The following is a 26305-nucleotide window of genomic DNA, read 5'->3' as shown; positions in this document are numbered from 1 at the left end:
GATCCTCACACCAGCCAAGGAGGTATGCTAGAGGCAGCCAGCCATGTTCAATCTTTTGACATTGCAAGATGATATAATCACCTATAAAGTACATGCCCAAACCCCACCATCTTGATATTTTAAGCAAGTTTACAGTTTTCTGTTGGGCCCATTCATCGTTATCCTGGGCCATGTGCAGCAGCATGCAGCCTCTGGGCTGCAGGATTAGATGTCTCTCTTAGTCACATTTTACCAGCAAGAAAACTGGAACAGGACACACAGGGAGCCCACCACAAGGTGATCATGACCCCAGGCGTACTGTAGCCCCAGCTACAGCCTCATTTCCCTTCCTAGAGGACACGCAGAGAGATCAGGGTTGAGGTGCTCCCCCCGAAGGATGTCATAGACCAGGTACCTGGCTCCAGTGAGACTGCTGATGAGGGCAGGGCTGTCGTGTTGAAGTCCTGGTCAGGAACTGACCTGGCAGACGCTTTCTTTTCAAGCTAAGGACCTGGTGTGTCCTGGACTGAGCTCTGCATCTCAGCAAAGAGCTGGGAGCTGTACTCCATGCCCATGCACCTGGCTTCCCCTGGCACAGAAGAGCTTGCTGGGATCAGAGCTCAATTCAGTTCCCACTGTCTCGGACTCTTGAATGTCCCTAAGCTATGCTGTAGAGGAGAGTGAACTTAGAGGAGCTGGACTCTTGGGATGTTTGGGGGCACTTCCAGGCTAGATGGAGAGCATGGTGGATAGAACATTTATCTGAGGCTATTTCTAGGTATTTATAAACTGACTCCAGGCCTACCATTTTACAGATAGGGAGACAATATACCACCTACCTGAAGTGTAGAGTCATGCCTGGGCGGGGCTGAATGAGCAAAGACTAGTAGGAGATGAAGTTGAAGAGTGGTAGGTTGGGGGTAGACCATACTGTGTGTCCTCAAAGGTCATGTAAGAGCCAGACAGGATGAGGACCACTAGGGGAAGAGAGCTGGCAGAGCTGTGAGATGATTGAGCTGCTGTGTGGACCACAGACTGGAGATAGAAATGGGCAGAGACAGGCAGCAGCCAGTAGCCTACTTTCATAGCCAGGAGAGAGGGGAGTGGCTGAGACCAGTGTTTGAGCAGGGTAGAGGAGGTTTGGAGGTGTGACTGATGGGTTTCACTTGTAACAGATGGGTGGATGGCAGCACCATTTGTGGAAATGGAGACCCCAAGGGAGGAGCCAGCTGAAGGGGGAAAAGAGTCAGAAGTACAGCTGGGGATATCTTAAGTGTGGAAGGGTGAAATACAAAAGATCTTCCAGTCTGGAGTTGGGGAATGTGATCCAGGGCGGAGGAATCAATTAGAAGCCACTGGGGAATTGAAGACATTGAAAGCCAGACAAGATAACCTAGGCCCGAGCATGGCTGTAGACTGTGCTCTGGAACACATCAACATCTTGAGGTCAAGAAACGGGCATGGGGAGTGCTGGAGAGTGGTCGGTCGGTCATTAAGAGGACCTTCTGCTCATCAAAGGAGGAATGCGGTTCAGTTCACCCATTTTGAGTGTCTCACAACCCCCTGCAGCTCCAGTTCCAGGGGACCCGACGCCCTCTGCTGGTGTCCACAGGCACTGCACACACATGGTGCACATTGACACACCCACATACATAAGTAAATACTTTTTTAAAAAGGGGAGCAGAGGGTGAGATGGTTTAGTGATTAAGAAGACTGGCTGTTCTTCCAGAAGACCTGGGTTCGATTCCCAGCACTCATAGTGGCTCACAGGTGTCTGTAACTCCAGTTCCGGGGGATCTGATGCCCTCTTCTGGCCTGTGTGGGCACATCAGGCACACATGTGGTACACAGACATACATAGAAGCAAAACACCCGCATATGTAAAGGAGGGAACATTGCACAAAGAGGGAACTGGTCAGCTGTGGGGAGGATGGCCAGGGGAGTGGTACCCAGAAGCCAGCAAGGGAGAAAACTCAGTGTAGAGCGTACCAGGAGGAACAGCAGATGGGCTATTGGACTGTGAGTGGCCGTTGGTGCCCTGACAAGGGGTGGGAGAGTCTGCATCTGGGTAGAGAGGGTCTGGGGTGGGGAAGGAAGTGTAAAACATGGGTATGTGGTTCATGGAGTGTCTGTGAAACAAGACAGAAAATGGCTTGGCGGCCAGAGGGAAATGGGGGCCAAGGCAGGACTTTGAAAGAAGAGAGACTAATGGAAATGATCCTGAAGAGAAAGGACCTCTGGTGAGGTCGGGAGAGGGGCCGGCTGAGGAATTTCAGGAACAAAGGCCTTGAGCTTACTGAGCAAGTGGGAATCCAGGTGCTGAGGGGAGCATTGACCTTCAGCTCAGGAAGGCAGAGTTCTGGCCGGAGGTGGAGGTAGATTGATAGAGCTGATGAAGAGAGGAGAAGGATTTCTCATCTGATTGCCTCTATTTTCTGTGAAATAAGAAGCAGGATCATCAGTGAGAACGGAGTGGGGAGGCGGGTCTGGGGTTTGAGAGGGAGAACTTGTCAGACTGGAGGCTTCACTGTCCTGCTGTTTGGAGTGTGGTGGCAGGTTGGGCTCTGGTTCTGGGGTCTCTGTAGGATGTGGGGGTGACCAGCAATCCACAGAGCATAAAGAGCTTTAGACAAGACAGTGGCCAGCGTCTGGCTGATCCTCCTACCTCCCCATCCTGGAGCCTCTGGAGTTACCTCAAAGATGCTGCTGTACTCCAGGGAAAGCTTTCACCCAGGACCAGCTCACCCTGAGCTCAGCCCTGATGTCTAGAAGATGGTCTATGTGGTTTCATGTCCCTGGCAAGTCCTACAGGGTCCTGTCTTAGAGAATCCCTGTCTCCTTACCCCATGGGATTCATAGCCAACCACTCCTTCTACTAAGAGCCATGAAGAAAATGTGATGTCCTTCCTAATGAACCCAGCCACACCTGTGCCCAAAACAGTCATGACAGGGGAGCTGGACCCTCACCACAGCCACACCTGTGCCCAAAACAGTCACGACAGGGGAGCTGGACCCTCACCACAGCCACACCTGTGCCCAAAACAGTCATGACAGGGGAGCTGGACCCTCACCACAGCCACACCTGTGCCCAAAACAGTCACGACAGGGGAGCTGGACCCTCACCACAGCCACACCTGTGCCAAAACCAGGCACAACCGGGGAGCCAGACTTGATTCTTGGAAATCTGAGCATCTAGAGAAGTAGCCGGTCCGCTTCTGCCAGGACTACATGGACTGCTGGAAGCTCTCTGTCACTAATCAAACCTGTCCCACAGCTTTGACTGATGTCCACTCTGCCTCCTGAAAGCCAACTAGTTCCCACCTCTGGGATACAAACTGTATGAAATGAGTCCACAGGATGATCAAAGGAGTCTTGGTGGTGCAAAAGTTGAATGAAGTGAAACTCAACATCCAACCCTCCCTTTTACCTTTGGGGAAACTGAGGCTCAGAAAGAACCTACCTACCCATAATGACAGAGTCAGCAGCTGTTCTGGGACTGAAAGTCGGTGTCCCAGCTCCTTGCCAGGGATGGATTGGAGAGGTCCCTCCCCAGCTCACTCTCCTTACCAGGTTTCCCTCTGACACCCCATCCAATTTAGAAGCGCGTGCAGGGGTGCTGGGAACCTCGTCAGGCTCAGGTCACAGTCCAACATGCAGAGATTTTCATGCCCCCCCCCCCAAGCTGGGCATTACCTGCCAGTTAACAGCCTCCCACCTTCTGGGGTTGTTATGGAAACCAAACCTGGAGGGGAAGGAGGGAGGGCACAGAGGAGGGGGCCAGTCGCCACAGGAGCTAACAGCGTGGGCTCCACTGTCTTAGGATAGGGTAGGGCAGGAGAAGGCCAGCATGTGCCGTTCCTTGGAGTTTCTCAGCCCCCAGAAAGCCTCCTGTGTGCTGGGGCTGGTATGACAGTGCAGAATTCACACCCACCACCCTCTGCTCTTCTGTGTCGGGTCCATCATCTTACCCAGTTGCCTACCGTTGGCCAGCCACTCAGCTAGCCAAGAGGTAGATTGGCCTAGGGGAGAGTTTTGCCCACCTTTACCCATCTCTCCACGTCACTTAGGAGGCTGGCTGTCCGCTCTGAAAGGGCCTCCTTTGTTCTGCCACATTTGGGAGCTCCAAGTGAGGTCTTAGTGGAAACCTGGTATTCCTTTGGTGGGAGGTGGCCAAGTTCTATCTAAGGAGAGTGCAAACAGCCAGTAGCCACCCTGTCACACTGTGACCCCGGGCACCTGCCCTCACTCAGCTCAGGTTCCTCCTTCGAGACTTCCTCTAACCCCAGGCTGTCTTCCAGCCAAGTATCATCAGCATTTATGTCTCATTTCCAGCCGTATCATGGGGGCGAGCCTACCGGGACATAGCTATGTACCCCCCAAGCTGTGCAGCCTGTCCCTGTCATCTGGGGGTCCTGGTTCCTTTGCACTCAGCACTCACTGCTCAACAGGCAGCCCTGTCTTCTTGGATCCTTGAAGGCAGGGTAGGCAGGGCCTTCCCTGAGGCATCAGCAGACAAACCAGGCCTTCCAGGGATAGGACGGATAAAGCAAGATGGTCGGCCCCTCTCTTTCTTACACACTAGCTCTGCTTACTCCCTGTAACCAGGAGACGTCACCTTGAAAGCTCTGAGGTAACGGGGAGGAGACAAGGCCCAGGAGACCAGACCCGGGGTTAGTTTCTTGAACATCTGAGCCATGTCTTCCATGGAATGGCAACATCTGCAATGTTTCAGGCTCAACTTCACAGCCCTGTGGCAGTCTAGACAGAGACCAGGGAAGGGGAATTGGGGACAGAGGTCTGGGGGATCTGGGCCATCCAGGAGAAGGGAGGAACTCTAAGGATATAAAAGGGTTAGCTTGTGTCAAATTAAACATCACATGGGCCAGAACGAGAGGTGACTTCTGCTTCCCAGTGGATGATGGACTGTTTGTGGCTGCTGCGTTGGAATTTGTAAACTGAAACCAGTCTAGAGAACGGAATGGAAACCATGCCACAGAAAAGACCTTGGGTAGCCAGAAGAAGGAAGGCATTGAGAATAATATGTGTCTAAGAAGGGAGCAGACACATCCACAGGACCCTGTGAAGATGGATGGATCCCAAGAGTGAACAGAGCTAGACCAAGCTGGAGTCTTACCTGTAGCCCCAGGAGAGATTCAGAAGTGTGGATTCTGCAAGTCTGGACCCCCACCAAGCACTGCAGGGCTGGTGACCTGACGTGACAGCACCCAGACACCTGGGCTAGACACACTTGGTTAAACATCAGACACCCTGAGTTTGACATCCCTTGTTAAACATCAGACACTTTCAGTTAAATGTCAGATGTCCTGGATGTGAGGCCTTTGGTTAAATATCACAGGTCATTTGTCACTGTCCCTATGGCCTTGGTCACATACTGTTCATTCACCTCTCCAATATCTCTGTGGTCATGTGGCCTGCCCAGTACACGCATGGCCTCATGTTCTGATTGGGCAGATCCCTGCCTTTTGCAGACAGGTGCCTCCTGTGCCTCTGGAGGTCAGAAATAGACCACTGTCCAGGTTCCAGATGGGAGTCTCATAGCCACCCCGCCCTGCCAACATCCCTCAGACCCATATAGGACAGAGCCTACGGAGACAGCCTCCCTTCCCTCTTCTGAAACACCTCCATCTCAGGAATGGTTTTCCCCAGGAATCCTCATGCCGTTTCTTGTAACATCACAATCCCTGATCATTCCCTGCATAGAGAGGTCTGTCCAGTGGCCTCAACCAGACTTCAGAGTCAGCCAAGTACATGGTGATGACAGATGTTAGAAGGTGCCAAGAAGCACTCGTGAGACCAGAAGCCCACACACTCCCAGCATTGCCTTCTGGGGCCATTTCCCTCTACATACTAGTGTATCCCCAGCCTCAGACCTAGTCGTGGGGTTTTAATGTTCCGTCCCCAGAGTAGCTGCCTTCTAGTACCAATTGATCTTGGGACCGTCATGGAGAAAGGCATCCGGGGGCTTGCTGTGCACATCCTTAAGACGCCTAGGCTGAAATCTCGTGTCAAGAGGAAAGGCCAGGGGAGGACCCAAATCTGCCACCTCACCCCACAGTGGGACGGCTGGGGACGGGGCACACTGCGGGAGAGGGGGAGGGGTGGGCACACTGCAGGGGGAGGGAGAGGGGTGGACACACTGCAGGGGGAGGGAGAGGGGAGGGGTGGGCACACTGCAGGAGGAGGGAGGGGAGGGATGGACACACTGCAGGAGGAGGGAGGGGGAGGGATGGACACACTGCAGGGGAGGGAGGGGAGGGGTGGGCACACTGCAGGAGGAGGGAGGGGAGGGGTGGGCACACTGCAGGAGGAGGGAGGGGAGGGGTGGGCACACTGCAGGAGGAGGGGAGGGGAGGGGTGGGCACACTGCAGGGGGAGGGAGGGGGAGGGGTGGGCACACTGCAGGAGGAGGGAGGGGAGGGGTGGGCACACTGCAGGGGGAGGGAGGGGAGGGGTGGGCACACTGCAGGAGGAGGGGAGGGGAGGGGTGGACACACTGCAGGGGGAGGGAGGGGAGGGGTGGGCACACTGCAGGAGGAGGGGAGGGGAGGGGTGGGCACACTGCAGGGGGAGGGAGGGGGAGGGGTGGGCACACTGCAGGAGGAGGGAGGGGAGGGGTGGGCACACTGCAGGGGGAGGGAGGGGGAGGGGTGGGCACACTGCAGGGGGAGGGAGAGGGAGGGGTGGACACACTGCAGGGGGAGGGAGAGGGAGGGGTGGACACACTGCAGGAGGAGGGAGGGGAGGGGTGGGCACACTGCAGGGGGAGGGAGGGGAGGGGTGGGCACACTGCAGGAGGAGGGAGGGGAGGGGTGGGCACACTGCAGGAGGAGGGAGGGGAGGGGTGGGCACACTGCAGGGGGAGGGAGGGGAGGGGTGGGCACACTGCAGGGGGAGGGAGAGGGAGGGGTGGGCACACTGCAGGGGGAGGGAGGGGGAGGGGTGGGCACACTGCAGGGGGAGGGAGGGGGAGGGGTGGACACACTGCAGGAGGAGGGAGGGGGAGGGGTGGACCCTGCAGGGGGAGGGAGGGGAGGGTGGGCACACTGCAGGGGGAGGGAGGGGAGGGGTGGACCCTGCAGGGGGAGGGAGGGGAGGGTGGGCACACTGCTCTCCGCTTCGTAACTCGCCGTAACTGTGGTTTGGTCCCACAGGTATGTATCAGAAAATATAAAGCTAGGCAATTTGTCGGCTCTTCGAACTTTCAGAGTCCTGAGAGCTCTGAAAACTATTTCGGTCATTCCAGGTAAGAGCAGGGTTGCCTACCAACCTCAGCCACAAGTGACTCTCTCTTTGTCTCCCGCCCTCTTCCTGTGACTGTGTCTCCTCTTGTGTGCTGTCATTGTGTCCTGTGTGAATCTCCCTTGTTACAGATACACAACTGAATTTGTGGACCTGGGCAATGTCTCTGCCTTACGCACCTTCCGAGTCCTCCGGGCCCTGAAAACTATATCAGTCATTTCAGGTGAAAAAATCAGGTTAAACGCCAAGGCTAGAGGGACATGCCTGGGCCTTTCCAGCTACCTGGGAGCCATGGCTGCCCCCGGAAGGCCCTTCAGATGTGCCTGTCGCCAGAATACCTTTCCCAGAGGTCGGGGCAGTGGAAGAATTTCCCTGGAACCTCAGAATGGGCTCTGGGCCGTCCACCCCAGCCAAGCCCACTCTCAGACACCAGGAGCCCAGAACAAGACGTGACTGATCCCCAGTTCTTCCCAAAATACTAATTGTTTCTCCAAACTGAACCCAGCTGCTTTCCTAGTGAAAAGCCGGGACAGGCATTACGAGAAGCCAAAAAGGATCGTGTCTGAGGGACTCGGCATACCCCAAGCAGTCTTTTGTGACTGAGTGCCAGATCCCAGCTTAATGTGACACATGGAAGCCTCGGCCCCCATCTTGTGACACAAAGTGTACTCTGTGGACAGGCATCATCGGGTCTTGGCGTCTACCAGCCCTCGCTGCATGGCGCAGTAGAGGTTTAGCAAACAGTGCATGGTAGCCTCGGGAAGAAATCCTCCTTGACAGATGTTGGCAACTATCCCCAGGATATCTAAGCCTAGACAGCGTCAGCAGTCACTGGTCCACTTGCCCACACAGGAAAGTACCCAGAAGCCCGTTCGTGTGCAGAGTGGGTGCCCACTCACCGTGACCCCTGGAGCCTCTTCCCCCACCCCATTTAATTCACTCTCCCCAGGTTAGCATGAGCTCAAACCGTTTGTATGGACTTGTTCTGGAGGAGCAGTGACCAGAGCCCAGGAGTCCCTGTGAACACTCTGTCCTCAGAACTAGACGGGGACTTTTCAAGAAGGTAGCCGAGGAGATGACTCAGTGGGTGAAGCACATCCTTGAGGACCTGAGCTTTGACCCCCAGAAGCCATGTTTAAAGAGCTGGTCATGGTGGCATGTGCCTGTGATCTCAGGCTGGGGGACGAGGTAGGTGGATCCTGGGGACTCACTAGCCGCCAGTCTAGCAGAAACGGTGAGCTTTAGGTTCCATAAGAGACTGTCACAAAAATAAGGCGTGGTGCGATGGAGGGGGGCACCAGACTGCCCTGCGTCCGTAGGGGCCTCAGACTAGAGCTCCCTGGACCAATGATTGCCTCTACTCCTAGAGGACAGTGTTGGTGACTTCAGTACCTACTGCTACCCTCGAGGCATGAGAAGCCCAGCTCTGAATTTACATCAGAAAACCAGAGACCCCTGGTCATGGTAATTTTATGAGCATAACTCCTGACCATCTTGTATTTAGACTGTGTCTCCAAATGTGTCTCCTGGGCTCTGAACCCACTTAGTATGTAAACAGGAAGGACCACCTCTTCCCAGTGTCTGCACTAGTGTCCCCAACCCATGCCATGACTGGGCAACCCCCCAGGAACTCCTGTGAAAGCAAATGTCACCAGCTGAGTGTAGGTCTGCAGTCTCAGCTGTGTGGGAGACTGAGACAGGAGACAAGGCCTGCCTTAGCTACGGAATGAGTTCAAGGCCAGACCAGGACCTTGTCTCAAAATTTTAAAATAAATGAAAGAACTGAGGACACATGGGGCTGGAGAGATGGCTCAGCAGTTAAGAGCACTGGCTGCTTTTCCAGAGGTTCTGAGTTCAATTCCCAGCAACCACATGGTGGCTCCCAACCATCTATAGTTTAAAAAAAGAAGAAGAAGAATTGGGAATACAGATAGACATAGAAGGTTTGCTTAGGGCATCCAAGACCCCGAGTTCAATTCCCTAGTACTACAGAAAGACACAAGGTGAAGAGAAACATTAACAAGTCTCCTGAAGCCTTCAGCAGCTAAGCTAGGCAGCATAAAGCAGTCCCCAAAGTGGCAGTAGAAAGTGGTGTTTGCAACCTGACAGGATGCTGCCTGCCGAAGGGGTCCCCAGGGCTGCGTCCTAAAGAACCTCAGAGTTCTCTGGGCCTCTGTCTCTCCTTGAGACACTCCAAACTCCTGCAGGGGGTTTGAAACTATTCTTGACACAAGTGAACTGTGTCTTTGTTAGGAGGGAAGGTTTTAAGGGGTGGATGACCTTTCCTGCTTTGCAAGCCTCGAATAGATTATTCGGGGCCCAAGATCCTTTAGCCTGACTGTTGAGGTACAGTCCAAGGTGGGCATCCAAGCTATAGCCACCATCCCTGTCATGTACCCCTGAAATGAAGCCATCTGCAAGCTAGAGGGCCAGACCCAAACATGTGTCTCCCAGTAGGTCCTCAGAGTTCTGAACGGTGAAGGACACGTGGATCCCTGCCCCTCGCCACCCGCTGGGCGGTTGCCAACATGTGCCAGGATGATTTCCATAGAGTGCCGAGTGCCAGAGTCCTGGGCAGACAGCAGTGATGGTGTCGTGGTGGTGAGGCTGCTCCCTTCCCTCTCTCGTCTGCCCATCACTGCTTCTCTGTCTCTGGGCCGTGGACACAATAGTCACAGGTGCTCCTAACACTTTAACAGGCTGGACCATGGATGGATGGAGCTTAACCTGAGATCTGGCCGCTTTGGGGGTGGGGGCTGGGGCCCTGCTGCTGGCAGGGGAGCCCCTTGCTCCTGACGCTCTGCTCGCACTTGCCCTAGGACATAGCTGAGGGTCAGATGGGATGTGTGTACACGCTTTTCTGTCACTCTGCTGTATGGCACTGGCTTCTGCAGGGAGTTGCCCTCTGCAGCTAACAGATCTCAGCCACTCCACTGTGGGGAAATGGGGGCGATGGAGAGGACCCCAAGAGTCAGGGCAGATGAGGAAGAGAGGCATGCCTCAACCTAGCCCCTGCCCATAACCTTCCCTAAAGATGGTTCCAAACCCAGAGCATCACCCTACCCCACCTTCACCTCACCTTGCCAAACCTTCCTCCAGAGCCCGGTATCCATCCTGTACACTAACCGCTCAGCCCAAGCCAGACCCTGGCTTCCCTTCGAATCACTGAAATTCCCTGTGTCTCCAAGACAGCTGCCCCCAACAGTAGAGCAGGGAGACCCCCTACCAGGAGCAGCTGTGTCTACCATTTCCAGATCAAACTGAGGTCCCTGCATTGGCTCAAAATGGGTCTGGACTTCAGCCTCCTTTGCTGTGGGCTATGTTAAAAGGGCCAGACCTGGTATACCTTGGGACCAGCCGGAGTGGGACCTTACGACACTTTCACACTATTTCATGTGTTGAGCTGGTGGAGACTAGAGAGTTTCAAACCCTTCTGAAAAGGGCCCAGAAAGCCTCCTTCACTGCGTCCCAGGCTGTGGTTGCCATCCCTGTCCCCAGCCCCGTTCAGTGCAGGACTCAAGGGTACTCGGTGTCCTACAGGCCCAGCCTCCACCCAGAGGATCATAGAGCAGAGTGTCTGTGGGTGACCGTCTCACTTTCCCAGGCCTGAAGACAATCGTGGGAGCCCTGATCCAGTCTGTGAAGAAACTGGCTGATGTGATGGTCCTCACCGTCTTCTGCCTCAGTGTCTTTGCCCTCATTGGCCTGCAGCTTTTCATGGGCAACCTGAGGCACAAGTGTGTGCGCAACTTTACTGAGCTCAATGGCACCAATGGTTCTGTGGAGTTTGACGGCCAGGTCTGGGCCTCTCTGGACCTCTACCTCAATGACCCAGGTATGGACTCAACTGTGCCTTAGGAGAGGGTGCTGGGAGACCATTAAAGCTGGGCATCTTCCACCCAGGCTTCACCAGTGGGCGGGCAGGCCTCCGGGACCACCCAAGCATTGCTGGGACTCAAGAGCCAGCTGGAGGTCAGAAGCAGGCCCTCAGGCTAGCTGGAGGGATGGTGTGTTTGAAGGATAGCTTGTGGGGTAGGGACATGGTTCAGTCAGTCAAGTGCCTGCCACAAGCATGAAGACCTGAGTTCGAATCCCAACACCTGGATTTAAAAGCCACATGTGATAACGTGAACCTGTAATCCCAGCACTGAGCAGGTGGAAACAGGAGAGTCACTGAGGCTTGCTGGCCAGCCAGACTATCCAAATCAGCAAGCTCCAGGTTCAGGGAAAAGCCATGTCTCAAAAAAAGTGACAAAATGAAAAACAAGGAAGACACCTGACAATCAAGAGTGTGTACACACACGCACACACACACACACACACACACACACACGCTCCTATGTAGTGTGGGGACAGGCTGAGTCCAGAGTGCTGGCAATGGTGAGGAGACCAGCCTCCCTGGGCTCTTGTGAAGCTTGAGTGGCACCACACTTGGTTAAGAGCTTTCAACTCGCCGAGCGGTGGTGGCGCACGCCTTTAATCCCAGCACTCGGGAGGCAGAGCCAGGCGGATCTCTGTGAGTTCGAGGCCAGCCTGGTCTACAGAGCGAGATCCAGGAAAGTCGCAAAGCTACACAGAGAAACCCTGTCTCGAAAAACAAAAAACAAAAAAACAAAAAAAAAAAAGAGCTTTCAACTCAGCGCCCTTGCCAAGTATCCAGGCTGCCACTCCAGTGTGCACACCCGAAGACCCTTCAAGAAGGTTGTGACAAACTGACTTGTGTGGTTGTGTACATCCTTCACTTCAGCATCTCTCCAGGCTGCTGGGCACCGCCTCTTTCAATAAGCACCATCTAGATCAAAGGTAGATGCTGAGGCCAGGCCAGATGCCAGGCCACAAGGACCCAGAGGGCTCTCCTGAAGTTAGGGCTTCTTACATACAAGCGCTACCACCCCACTGGAAAACAAGCAGACAGAAGACTCAGGAAGTGGACGTGGGTATGGTTCTGTTGTGGCCTCGCAGACATGAATGGCACCAAACTTCAGTATACACCAGAGTCACCTGGAAGGTTCCAGAAAGCACAGACTACAGGCCCTGGCCTGCTCCTGAGTCAAGTGTAGCTGGCATTGAAGAAGCTATAGCCCAACCCATTCCCAGACAGTTACTGGTCAGGCCCACACTTAGAGAAATGCTTCCCGAGACAAAGGTGGGTTGTGGTGACTGATGGGAGATGGCAGGGTAGGTGGCCTGTGTCTCACCTGGTATGGACCCAGGCCCATCTGAACATAGTGTTGCCATGGTGATCGGCAGGCATCTCTTCTACCAGTTTCTGTTGTGGCAGTGGGCCACACGATGACCCAGCAGCCAGGTTGGAGCTCTGCCCAGACCCTTGCCTCCTGGCTCAAGGCCTCTCTTGGCCCTGGCTACCCCGAGTGGTTTGGAGCAGGGTACAGAAGCTGCCTCTGGGGACAGCCGAGCCTGCCCAGGGCTTCCTGTGTTTTCAGGAGTGGCAGTGAGTGAGCAGGATGAGAGAGAAGCAGGGCGGGGACAGTGGCAAACGAGGGTCGGAAAGTGACTGGCAGTGTCTTTCCCAAACCCCGTGTAAGGCGGACACCCAGAGTCGGGGCTACCCGTGCCGCTCACACCCAGGTTTCTCCTTGCAGACAATTACCTGCTCAAGAATGGCACCACTGATGTGTTACTGTGTGGGAACAGCTCTGACGCCGGGTAGGTGGGACTCTCCTCCCGGCGGCTTTTGGCATCTTCCGGGCTGCTTCATCTGCTGACACCCCAGCCCTAAGACAGTGACCCCCTCCCTAATCTTCTTTCCTGAAGCTTCCGTACTCCTCCCTTGCCACAGGAGACAACTGGTAAGAGACCAGATCTGAAGGGAGGAGCAGGAGAGCCCTAAAGAGGGGCTGGGATAAGGAGGCCTCCCAGGGTACCTTGCAGTATCCGAACTAGACTCCATCGCCGCTGCTCTGCCCTTCGGGGTGAGTGTGGCCTCAGTCTAGCAGCCTGGCCATGGTGCCTTGACATTTCCTGTCTCCAGGGACAATTTCCAGGGCTCTGTGTACATTGTAGTCTGGGACAGGGTAAGGGTTCAGAGGCTCACCATGTGAGGGGTTGCTTCTGCTGTGAGATTCTGGGGCTCATGTTTGCTGTCTCCTTCTATCATGGGAGAGATGTCTGGGTGTCTTGGTGTGAGGCACAGCTGCCCTTAGGAACATCCTGGCACTTGCCAAATTTCTCCCACCGTAGTTCTGTGTGTGTGTGTCTGTGTGCATGTCTGTGTCTGTGTGCGTGTGTGCATGCGTGTGTGTGTGTGTGTGTGTGTGTGTGTGTGTGTGTGTGTGTCTGTGTGTGTGTTAAACAGGCACTTTTCCAGATGACCCTGCCTCTGCCTACAGTTAGCCGAACCTCGCTGCTCCTCCTCTCCCTCTGGGGCTCCCACTGTGTTCAGCTCCCCACGGACTGGACAAGCCAAGGAAGGGACTTGTGCTTCCTCCCTAAGAGGAGGCAACAGTGGCAGCAGCAGCCGCCGCCTCCGGGAAGGGTGTGTCATGTGGACAGAAGGACCCAGATGTGGGCCTTAGAGATTCCAAGTAGGTCTAGGAGAGAGGAAGATGGCAGCCTGGCCCACCATGAACATGGCAAGAACCAGATCATAGGGACAGACCCAGAAGCCTGGCACTGTTGGTGACAGCCTCAGAGCAGTTGAGCACAGGCTGGGCCATGGCCCAGGGAAATGAGGCAGGGCCCCTCGCAGCATGGGCCAGGAGTGTGTATGTCTGGCTACAGGACATGTCCCGAGGGCTACCGGTGCCTGAAGGCAGGTGAGAACCCCGACCACGGCTACACCAGCTTTGACTCCTTCGCCTGGGCCTTCCTCGCGCTGTTCCGCCTGATGACACAGGACTGCTGGGAACGCCTGTACCAGCAGGTGCGGGGGCGGCGGGGCGGCAGCAGGGTGCTGGCCAGGGACTCCAGGTCAGGCTGCACAAATGGCTAGCCAGAATCGTCCCCTGTAGCTTTCCACTGGTGAGAGTTACAGAGGAGGCGGGGGAAGGGCTAAGTTGCAGTCCCTTTATAGAGGATGCTCTGCTCTGTGGATGAGATTTTCCTCCACCCTGTATGGTGGAACATTCTCTTTTGATACAACATTCTCCCCATTAGGTGAGATACCCGCCTCCTCCTAAGTGGGACACTCTCTTGTGGGTTATCACGTGACCTACTCCAGGGGGAAGACATGCTTTCCTCCACCTGCAGGCTTAGGACACGGAACCCCTGGCACAGCCAGATGGGGACTTAGAAATGCCGTGACTCAGAAGGAGCTCCAGTGAGGGTGACTTCTGGCCCTTGCTCTTCCAGACCCTGAGGTCCGCAGGGAAGATCTACATGATTTTCTTCATGCTTGTCATCTTTCTGGGCTCCTTTTACCTGGTGAACCTGATCCTGGCCGTGGTGGCCATGGCCTATGAGGAGCAAAACCAAGCCACCATTGCTGAGACGGAGGAGAAGGAGAAACGCTTCCAAGAGGCCATGGAAATGCTCAAGAAGGAACATGAGGTGAATGAGCAGTGTCTGGAGGTGTGGTGTGTGCTGGGTAAGGCCAGTAGGTGGCACATAATGGGTGGAAGGCCGTACTTAACTGGGCAAGGTGGACCTGTTGGTATACACTGGGTAAAACTGTTCCCTGTGGCCACCATGTTTTCTAGGTAGTACAAGCTGGGTGCATTGATGGTTCTCAGTAAATGTGGCCTCTGTGGGCACTGCACACGCCTGGTACAAGGTCCATGCCCATGAGTAGAGTTTACTCTGGTCAAGGGATTCTTTCTGATGAGCTAGTGAATAAAGGCCAAGGTTGAGCACTGGCCATTCTTCCTGGCTGCCCACATTCAGCTTCCCCTGTGGGAGCTGTAGGAAGCTGTTAGAAACCTCAGTGAAGGGCCGGGGAAATGGCTCACCTGTGCAAGCACTTGCCACACGAGTGTGAGGATCTGAATTCAGTCCCTGAACCCCCATCAAAAAGCAGTATGTGACTTGTAGCCCTACCACTGGGGAGGTGGAGACAGGCAGAGCCCCGGGGCTCACTGGTGGCCAGCCGAGACTAAATCAATGAGTCCTGGGTCCCAATGAGAGATGTCTCAAAAATGAAGATGGATGACCCTGAGGAATGGCACCTGAGGCCCACCTCTGGCCTGGACATACACAAGTTCACTCACACAGAAAAGAAGTAGAAAAAAGAACCAGTTTGGAGGCATTTGTGTGTGCTTACTATCCCCATGATCCCTCCAATGTCCTTCTGATCGGGTGAACCTTCAGGAGATCTCCTGTCATTTTATTCTGCTAGTTCCTCTGTCCACCAACACCCCTCCCTCAACTGCCCTGCACCCCTACTTAGCTGCTTGCTCTCCCTTCCAGGTTCTTGATCTTTCTCAAGGCATTGTGGATCTGCCTGGGATGACTTCCATGGCATCCCCAGTCTGAGTCAAGTGTGGGAGTCTCCTTAGTGATCAGGCCACCAAACCACTGAGAGATACATCGCTTGCCTTCAGCTACCCTAGGACCCTCCATGATCAAAACACCCTTTCTTCCATCTTTTTCCAGGCCCTCACCATCAGGGCTGTGGATACTGTGTCCCGTAGCTCCTTGGAGATGTCCCCTTTGGCCCCAGTAACCAACCACGAGAGAAGGAGCAAGAGGAGGGAACGGCTGTCTTCCGGGACAGAGGATGGTGGGGATGACAGACTCCCCAAGTCTGACTCAGAAGATGGTCCCAGAGCACTGGTAATCCCGACGTGGTTCTGGCCCTTGCAAAGCCCATCATGGTGGGCCCTGGTGTGGTCACAGCCCCAAGCTTGGTCTCTAAGAAAGGCATCTTTGAACCCCTCCCAGCCCTTCCAGTTTCCCAAAGTCATTCTTAAAGTGGAGGAGAGCCAGGGTGTTCGCATGTTAACGATGCCTCCTGCCTGGAGCTAGTCAAGTATGGGGGCCAGGACTGGGGGCCTCGTGTGGGTCCTATCTCTTGCTGCCTAGCCTAGTCCCCCTCCAGACCCAGAGATACAGACATGAAGTGAGTAGAGACCCTGGCAGTGCAGAAGACACTCCCACCCCTCCCATCTCAGGCCACCCAGCACCCCTGTGGCCAGCAAAAGCATCAGTGCTCTAGGAATCTGAGCAGGGCTGACACCATGAGAACTAGGGGGAAGCATAGGCAGAGCCGTGTGGGTTACAGTACCCTCCCTGTGCCCTCAGAATCGACTCAGCCGGACGTCGATGAAGGCCCGCTCCAGCCGAGGGAGCCTTTTCACCTTCCGAAGACGGGACCAGGGCTCCGAGGCCGATTTTGCAGATGATGAAAACAGCACTGCAGGGGAGAGTGAGAGCCACCGCACATCACTGCTGGTGCCCTGGCCCCTGCGCCGTCCCAGTGCCCAGGGACAGCCCAGCCCTGGGACCCCAGCTCCTGCTCATGTCCTCAATGGCAAAAGAAACAGCACCGTGGACTGCAATGGGGTAGTTTCTTTGTTGGGGGCAGGTGACGCAGAGGCCACCTCCCCAGGGAGCCACCTTCTCCGCCCTGTGGTGCTGGAACAAGCCCCAGACACGGTGAGCCCACCCCTGGCCTACAGGCCCACATCTGTCGCCCAAACTGGTGATGAGTACAAGGTTCAAAACTACTCATTAAATGTTGATCAAACACCTACCGTGTGCCCCACTCCCAGAACATCTCTCCCCCCATAGTTTCTCTGCCAACCAGGTAGGCAGACAAGTCGAAAGAAGGGAGGGAGGGAGGGGAGGAAGAAGGAAAAATGTATATGTAAACATGCATGGTGATGTAGTGATGAGGGAGTCACACAGTTCACATGTGATGAAGTATCAGTTCCAAGATGCCACGATAGACCTAGCTAGACCAGTGTCCCAGAGACCGTGTGCGGTATCAGGCGCCTTCTGGATCTGTGGGTCAGGAACAAGCAAACCGGGCTAGATGGCAAAGGGGTACTCAGAGGATTCTAGACAACAGTTATTCAGTAAGTAAGAAGTAGTCACTGAATAGTACTTTACTGACTTGTAACTCAGTGCCAGCCAAGGGAGTAAGTGTTGGGAATGGGGAGCAGGCAGAGGAGAGAGGAACCCCAACACACTTGCTACGAGGCATTTAAGTAGTGACTACAAGAAGAGGAACCGGGTTGCCTTCTACTGCAGGGAGGGCTGGTGGACTTAGTGGTTAGTGCCCACGCTCTCGACATTAACCTGGGTTTGGATTCTAGATTGCAGCTTACCAGCTGGGTGGCTGTTGACAAGTCTTTTTACTCCTCTGCACCTCGAGGGTCTCATCTGTACAGTGGGTGAAAAATACGCACTTTGGGACCATTGGGACTGTGGAAGTGGCTAATGTGGACAGGACTAAAGGCATACAGGACATGGTTGACACTGTTAAAATGTCGTAGTACCATGCTATCAATACCAAAGTGTGTCACAGACAGCAAGAGTGCCAACTGCCTGGGGAAGAGCCTGTCTGGCTTGTGGCACTGTGAGGTCAGTGTGGCTGAAAGAGGGAACAGATGTTTAGAACCGTCAGCAAGGTGCTCGTCATGAGAGGCCTGTCAGTGGCACACTAGAGCCTGCCCAGTTGGCCACAGGTGTTGCGTTGACCCCTGCAACTCCACATACAGTGCCTGAACAGCCCGCTCAGGAAAGGGCTGAAGTGCGGCTCACACAAGTACAGGACAGAGGACAGCGACCACTGGATGATGCGATCTTGGTCAGGACGGTGGAGGTGGGGGTAGGGGTGGGGGGGCCACATGGCCTCTAGCTTTAACCGTATAGCTTTATATGGTTAATCATCTGTAGCCTCAATTTCCTGCAGTGGAGATCAGATTAAACATGTACGTCAGCAGGTGGTAGGACCAAGAGAGTTGAAACAGGTCCAGGGCTTAGGCCAGACCTCGCCTCGTGAGCATGTTACTATGTGTTGTTGACGTGAGTGAGCAAAGGCTTCTGGGATGCACTGCCAAGTGTCAAGTGCTAGGTCCTGTATGAGGAAGTGAAGGAGAGGAACTTCAAGGCCCAGAGGGGCTCAGAGCCATCTGTGTCCTTCAGGGCCCATCACCTGGAGGGTGGGTATCTGGCTTCCAGGAGCCCTGAGCAGGCAGGCCCGGCTCTGGAGCCCCAGCCTCAGGCAGGCAGAGCTCCACAGCCAGGAGCACTAATAGAATTTCCTAATCCCATTAGGGAGAAAATCACCTCATTGTACTGCACATGTCGGGAGGAATCCAAGTTCACACACTTCATTACCGGGAACTCTGACTTCCCCCATTCTCACTTCTGCAGGGCCCATTTGTAACTTTAAAGGGATTAGCAGGCCAAGACGGAGTCGTTTGTAAGGTTAAAGGAATTAGCAACCAAGATGGAGACATTTGAAAAGTCAAAGAGATTAGCAGGCAGAAGCCCCTGGGAATGCCTTCCCACTCCTGGCTGGTCCCCAGTGAGCCCATTTCTGGTCTGCAAACAGAGCCCTGTGTTGGGTACATGGTGCTCCAGCGGCATGGGAAGCAGGAGGAGCCCTCTCTGGTTCAGCCCAGAGAGCCTGCTGCCAGTCTCTCTACCTGCAAGTGGTATTAAAGGCAACCCAGGAAAGTCCATAACGTGAACAGGGACCTGCCTGTCCCTTTCCACTCTGCCCAGTTCCACAAGTACCAGCACTTTTTAACAGTTGGGCATTTATACCCCAGATCTTTGTCTTGTTTTTACATCTAACTCTTTGTCTTGGAGATGTTCCCATGGGCGTGTACCCAGGTCAGCTTCTCATTGTTGTTTGTCTCAGAGTTCAGGGTTGGGCTGTGGTCATGACTGATTTTAATAATCTTCCTATTGGTTGGTTGTTTTGTTCGGTGTTAGGAACAGTGCTGCAATGTACATCATTTCTCTGCAGTTTTGGTGGGCATGTGAAAGTATTTATGAAGGTAGATTACAAGACAGGGATTCTCAGGACCATTTAAAAATTTGTAGGTAGCGGCTGAAGAGATGGCTCGGTGGTTATAAGCACTGACTGCTCTTCCAAGGGACCAGCATACCATGTGGATTCCCAGAAACCAAGTGGAGGCTCACAACTGTCTGTAACTCCAGTTCCGGGGCATCCAATGTCCTCTTCTAGTATTCTTGGGCACCAGGCACCCACATGGTGCACAGGCATGTACATGCAGGCAAAACACTTATACATGTAAAATAAATAATAATCATTAAAAATTAAAATTTTCTAAGTCGGTACAGCCACACTTCCTGCAGGTGACATGGCCTGCCACCAGCCTCAACCCTGCTGTTTTTGTGTTTCTGTGAATGTCATCCTAGAGTCTGTTAGGATTTTTGGGTTTTTTCAGCCTCCTTCTGCCTTTAGCTATAGAGAGCTTTAATTAAGATCGTGTTTGCGTGTACTAATATATGTGGCAGCCTCTGGCACTGGAAGGGCCCGTATGGCATATGTACACTGATAACACAGACGGAAGGAGATGATGGTAAGCAGGAGGAACAAGGATCAGGGAGTTGTTAGCTGGAGCAGGGTTGGTTCTCCAAGTCCTGCGTTCAGTGTCCCGTCAAGACCTCCATCCTTGGTGACAGTGGTTAGTGTGCTCGCCTAGCATGCACAAAGCCCCGGGTTTCATCCCCAGCACAGCATGAACTAGACATGGTAGACACCTGTAACCCCAGCAGCACTTGGGAGATAAGGGCAGAAGGATCAAGGAGTTCAAGGATATCCTCAGCTACATGTCAAGTTCAAGGCCAGCCTGGGCTACGTGAGACCCTGCCTCAAAAAGGGGGTGGGGGGATAGTGAGATGGTTAAACGGGTAAAGGTAATAGTTGCCAGCCTTTACGACCTGAGCTCAGTCCCCAAGACCCGCTGGCAGAAGGAACGAACTGACTCCCACTCTTTGTCCTCCGACCGCCCTATGTGCAAACACCCACACAAAAAAGTCAACAAATAAATAAATGCAATTTTAAAATGAAAAGAACAAAACACAAAAGCAAGACTTGCACTCTGTCTTCCTGAGTCCTCCCCAGCCTGAGCGCCCTCCCAGGCTGATGCACGTCTCCTGGTTGCTCACAGACCACGCCATCAGAGGAGCCAGGTGGGCCTCAGTTGCTGACCCCGCAGGCTCCCTGTGCAGACGGTTTTGAGGAGCCCGGAGCGCGGCAGCGGGCGCTCAGTGCTGTCAGTGTCCTCACTAGCGCCCTGGAAGGTCAGTGTCCTGGTGTTCTCTAAACACCCCCACTTTCCCAGCCCCCCTTAACTCCACTCCAGCCTCAGCTTCTTCTGTCTGCCCCCACCCTCTCACCCCATACCTCCCCTAGATATCTCTTCCGGCAGTGGATGTTCTCGCCTGTTCTTTGGGCTCTTCTCTGGTTCTGCTCCCTCTTTCCTAGGTGTTCCCACATCCATCCTGGACCGTCCCAGACCCTTCTCCATCTCACCCAGCCCTCTCCTAAGCATACCCCAGTCTGTCTAGAGCCACCCTGTCTCCTGCATGCCCTCCCTGGTTTAGCCTGTTCTCAGCCGTTCCCATATCCACTTACACTATTAAAACAATCCTGCATCCATCTCAGCTGGTCCCACCCTAGGCAACTCCACATACCTTCCAGGACAAACTGGGTGCCCCATTTCATGTCACCCTGTCCCAGGTATATGCTTGTGTTCCACAGCCTGTCCCAGCACCCCACCCCAGGCTGTCCTGTGTACCCTCATATCAGAACTTGGCTATTCTGCTTCTTGACCTAGCAGCCTGTTCTGCTCTGAGCCTGCTCATGTCTATGGGAGATGGTTATCTGACATGAACCTACATTAATCCTAATCTGTCATATCCTCATTTCCCCATGTCCATCTTAGTTTTTTGGGGGTTTTGTTTTTGGGGTTTTTTGTTTGTTTGTTTGTTTGGGGGTTTTTTTGTTTGTTTTTTTGTTTCATTTTTGAGACAGGGTTTCTCTGTGTAGCTTTGGTGCGTTTCTTTCCTGGAACTCACTCTGTAGCCCAGGCTGGCCTCGAACTCACAGAGATCCGCCTGGCTCTGCCTCCCGAGTGCTGTGATTAAGGGTGTGCGCCACCACCTCCCAGATCCATCTTAGTTTCTTATCCGTGCAGCCATTTCCTTCCACATTTCCAGAGTAAAGAGCTGAGACACAGGCCGCCCATTTCTCCAGCCCTCCCTCATTGTACCACTGTCATTTAGCACCCTGCCATCTCCCTCATGCGAGTCCCGAGACCTTTCTAGAATGCCACCAGATGCAGCCAACTTGGTCAACAAACCCAGTTAACACCCTGGCTGTCCTCAGAATTGGAGGAGTCCCACCGTAAGTGTCCACCATGCTGGAACCGCTTTGCCCAACGCTACCTAATCTGGGAGTGCTGCCCACTCTGGATGTCCATCAAGCAGAAGGTGAAGTTCGTGGTCATGGACCCATTTGCGGACCTCACTATCACCATGTGCATTGTGCTCAACACACTCTTCATGGCTCTGGAGCACTACAACATGACCGTCGAGTTTGAGGAGATGCTGCAGGTTGGAAACCTGGTAAGGACCACATGTCGTTGACTTGTAAATGGGCATCCCTGAAGGGTATAGCTTACATGGGGAGGGGATTCTGAACATCGCAGGGGCTTTTGAAGGTGTGAGTCGTGGAAGAGATCTTGGAGGAGGAAGTTTCAGAGTCAAGTTTGGGGGAGCAAAGGTGTGTAGATTTGCAGTGGGAGACTAGGGTTTGAGCTTGTCAATGTGCTCGAATGCTACAAAACAAGAGTGAGTGAGTGAGGGCATCTGAAATGTGTGGGGACATGAGACTTAATGGTGAGTAGACGGACGGGGAAGTGCATGAAGGATGGGGCTGTTCTTGTATGGCAGGGAGTTGTACAGATGAGCATCATTGTTGTTGAATGGGGAGAAGGAAGGCTGAGTGCCTGGGTAGGGGAAGGAGGGAGGGAAGAAGAGAGAGATGAATGGATTATTGGAAAGAAGTAGTGAGAGATGATGGGTGGGTGGATGTATGGATGGACGGACGGACGGACAGACAGATGGACGATTAGAGAGAAGTAAGACTAAAAGGAAGGACAGATAGATAATTAAATAGGGAGAGAGGAAAGGAAGGACAGAAAGATGAACAGATGATTAGAGATGGTGGAATGAGAGATGGGTGTGGAAAATTAAATAGGAAGTAGAGAAAGATAGTTGGATATGTAAGTAATAAGTGGATGATTAGAGAGCAGGAGAGTGGAAGACAGGGATGGGTGGGTGGGTGGATATTTAAATAGGAAAAGGAAGAAATGAGTGGGTGGGTGAACAGATGATGGCTGGGCCAGTGGGTGGGTGGATAGATGGTGGCTGGGCCAGTGGATGGGTGGATCAATGGTGGCTGGGTCAGTGGATGGGTGGATAGATGGTGGCTGGGTCAGTAGGTAGATGGACGGACTGATAACTGAATATAGTGAGTCAATCAAGGATGTACAGAACCAGATTTGAATTCTGACTCAGCCCTTACTAACTAATCCTGGTAGTTGGCACGATAAGTATTTGCTGAATTTAATAAATGCAAGAATCAGACAATATGAGCCTCATAGGAAGCTAATGAGGCTGAATAAGATAATGTCTATAACGTGTTTTCCTCCAGATTTCATGAACAACAAGCCCTCAGCATAGATGAGGGCTGTGCTTGTTGTTATTAAAGAAGCTGACCCCAGAAGTCAACATGTCTGGGTTCCTTCGGACAGTTTTCTTGAAACCACATCAAGTTCTGCCTCTTCACCGTACAGATGGAGAAACTGAGGCAGGAAGGGTGGCATGGTGGGAGTAGAACCAGACACACACCTACTATATCCTGACACTTGGACACAGCCAGCTCCCCTCCAGAGGTCCTCAGCAGGACTGGCCAGAGTCCCTGGGGATCATTGCTCCGGCCAGTGGGGAGGCCCTTAGCTGGGTCTCAGGCCTGTCCCACAGCAGACATGGCCCAGCTACTCGGGTGGCTTGCACAGGCAGGTAGACCTCACACACACTGCAAGCTGTGGGTATTTCTTCCATAACTGCTTTACAAATCCAGAACTTTAAGCGGTCATTTGCAGATTTTTTCAACATTTTCCAATCATCTGAGCCCATTTGGCTATTCTTGTACTTTCTTTCTTGCACATCGAAGGAGAGGTACATCTTAGCATGCAGAGTCTTTGGTACACCTCAGCATGCGGAGTCTGGGGTACACCTCAGCATGCGGAGTCTGGGGGTGCATCTTCGGCTGTTGAGGGATCATCAGATGGTCATTGTGGGATTTAAGTGGAGCGTAGTTTTTTCCTGGGTAGGACTGGGCAGCATTTGGATGTGATGAAGAGTCTTGGTGGCTTTGCTGAACTGTCAGCTTGTGATTAAGTGACAGTTGTGCTAAACCTGCCACTCGGTTGTTGGTAACAGCTGCATTTTGTGCTGTTTGGATAGCTTTATTGCTACAATGAAAGGCTTTGATTTTCTTGAATTTAATATAGTCCAGGTGACTTAGATATTAATATAAAGAAACAGAATCACCAACATAAGCATAGGTAGGTAACCTTAGTGGGGAACAGACTCTCCAAGCATGCCTCCAAAAGCAGATTCCATAAAGGAGAGGACTGGGAGATTAAACTGTTCGGCCCATTTCATAATCAAAGGCAACACCCTGGAGAAAATGGTTTGAAAAGCCTCCCACCGTGAAAGAATTAAAAACACAGCAGGTTGGTCTGGGGCTGGAGAGATGGCCCAGTAGTTAAGAGCACTTGCTGCTCTTGCAGAGGACCTAGGTTCAATTCCCACTCCTGCTCCAGTTTCAGGCAATCTGACTCCTTCTTCTGACCTCTGTGGGCACCTGCATGCACACAAACATAACACACACAAAATAATAATAATAATAATAATAATAATAATAATAATAATAATAATAAATAAACAAACAAACTTGAAAAGAGAATAAGGTGGCATTTTCTTCTACCATATACTAAGATATATTATAAAACCAAAAACATGGGGGAGGGGTTGGAAAGATGGCTCAGTGGTTAAGAGCACTGACTGCTTTTCAGAGAATTCAGGTTCAATTCCCAGCACCCACATGGCAGCTAACAACTGTCTGTAACTCCAAGATCTGACACCCTCACACAGACATACATGCAGGCAAAGCACCAATGCAAATAAAATAAAAATAAATAAATAAAATTTTAAAATGTGGAATCTATAAACGAGATCAATGCTGTAAGGCTGAAATATTGGGAATAAAGCAATCCTATTGGAGACAGTTTATAAATCAATAAGCAAAGGATGACCTGTTCCACAGATGATATTGGGATCAGTGGTTGCTCTTTGTGGAGGAAACTTAAGTTAGACCCTTACTTGATGCCATACTCACCAATTAGATGCTGAGGAACTGACTTTAACACTTAATTATAATAACAAAAAGTTTTTAAAGTTGAGAACATGGAAGAAGATTGCTTGCTATACTTGCATTAAAATATATAATACTAACTGGGCAGTAGTAGAGCATGCTTTTAATCCCAGCACTTGGGAAGCAGAGGCAGGTGGCTCTCTGAGTTCAAGGCCAGTCTGGTTTACAGAGCAAGTTCCAGGATAGCCAGGGCTGTTTCACAGAGAAACCCTGTCTTGAAAAGCCTATATATATGTATGTATGTGTATGTGTGTATGTATATAAAATACTGTAAACCAAGCAAAGTCACTAGTGCACAGCAGACACTGGCATTATCACACACATCTTTCAGGACACAGATGTCAGGCACACACCCTTACATATCAGTAAGGAAAAGGACAGTTGACATCTGTCCTGGTTTTATTCTGTTGCTGTGGAAACCACTCCAACCAAAAGCAACTTGGGGAGTGTTAGTTACCTTTCTGTTGCTGTGGTAAAACACTATGGCCGGAGCAGCTTAAGGGAGAGTTTATTTTGGCTGACGGGTCCTGTGGGCTGCGTGTCCATGACAGCAGGGAGTGCCTGGCAGCAGGGCAGGAAGCTGAGATACATAAGTGAGCCAGACAAAGCCTGCCCTAGTGCTGGATTCCCTCCAACAAGGCCCCATCTAACGGCTCTATAACCTCACCCCGCCAACTGAAGACCAAACATGTAAATACACAAGCCTACAGGGGACCTTTCTCTTTCAATCCACCACAGGAGGAAAGGGTTTGTCTAGCTTACACTTCCAAGTCACTGTCCATTGTTGAGAGAAGTCAGAGCAGGGACCTGAAGATGAGGACCGTGGAGGAACACTGCTGGATGGCTCTCACAGGCTCAAGCTCAGCTGGCTTCCTTACTGCCTGAACATCCCTAACAGTCGAGACTATTCCTCACAGGCATGCCCACAGGCCAGTCTGAACTATACAACCCCGTTGAGACTCCCTTCTCGGGTAACTCCAGGTTGTGTCAGGTTGACATTTATAACTCGCTAGGACAGTGGGGAAGACCACAACATGGACAAAGACGCTGACAGGTGAATCAGGTGGTTATAAATATGAAGAGAAATACCAAGAAATAAAAATTGAAGCTTCATTAATGCGCTATTTCCCACCCACAAAAGAATCAAAAATGATGTTCTGTGGTCAGCAAGAATGTGGCACGTTGGGATGTCAATTCTTGGAGTGTAGTTTTGAGACATCCATCCCGGGAAACAGTTTACACTGTCTGATAAATCACAGACATGAACTCCCTACAACTCAACAACTTATATATATATAGTCTTAAGAAAGTCTCGCATTGGGGCCTGGAGAGATGGCTCAGTGGTTAAGCGCACTTGCAGGTGTCCCGAGGACCCGAGTTCGGTTCCCAGCACCCACATCAGGCAGCTGACCACCACCTGTAACTCCAGCTCCAGATCTGATACCCGCTTCCAACCTCCATGGTTACTGCATACACATGCTATACACTCACAGACACATATACATCGTACACTTAATAAAAATAAATCTTAAAAGTAAAAGACTCATACATCTGTACAAGTTAACATGTACAAGGAAGCTATTCACATTTCTTGTTACAGGGAAAGTGAAAATGAGCTTAAATGTCTATCTACTAAAAACTGAATAGGTATAGCCAAGCATGGTGGTTCATACTGTAGCC

General features: G+C 52.5%; 1 protein-coding gene across 7 annotated transcripts in view; it reads left to right on the top strand.

Moving 5' to 3' along the window:
• Nucleotides 1-26305, top strand: part of Scn5a (sodium voltage-gated channel alpha subunit 5) — an 80790-nt gene that overhangs the window by 12548 nt on the left and 41937 nt on the right. For 5 of the 7 annotated variants that reach the window (XM_059268889.1, XM_059268890.1, XM_059268886.1 and 2 more), the window contains exons 5-13: nucleotides 7152-7243; nucleotides 10844-11074; nucleotides 12843-12906; nucleotides 13981-14122; nucleotides 14551-14748; nucleotides 15790-15969; nucleotides 16438-16791; nucleotides 20289-20421; nucleotides 21509-21747. In XM_059268889.1, coding sequence (XP_059124872.1) covers nucleotides 7152-7243; nucleotides 10844-11074; nucleotides 12843-12906; nucleotides 13981-14122; nucleotides 14551-14748; nucleotides 15790-15969; nucleotides 16438-16791; nucleotides 20289-20421; nucleotides 21509-21747 — 1633 coding nt within the window. Of the gene's footprint in view, nucleotides 1-7151; nucleotides 7244-7370; nucleotides 7463-10843; nucleotides 11075-12842; nucleotides 12907-13980; nucleotides 14123-14550; nucleotides 14749-15789; nucleotides 15970-16437; nucleotides 16792-20288; nucleotides 20422-21508; nucleotides 21748-26305 lie in introns of all 7 variants that reach the window. The other 2 variants (XM_059268885.1, XM_059268883.1) reach the window with 1 other exon arrangement.

This window comes from Peromyscus eremicus, chromosome 7 (genome assembly GCF_949786415.1).
Source record: "Peromyscus eremicus chromosome 7, PerEre_H2_v1, whole genome shotgun sequence".
In the NCBI taxonomy this organism is placed as follows: domain Eukaryota; kingdom Metazoa; phylum Chordata; class Mammalia; order Rodentia; family Cricetidae; genus Peromyscus; species Peromyscus eremicus.
The sequence above is the reverse complement of the archived record's forward strand: the minus strand, read 5'-3'. Positions and strand labels throughout refer to the sequence as shown.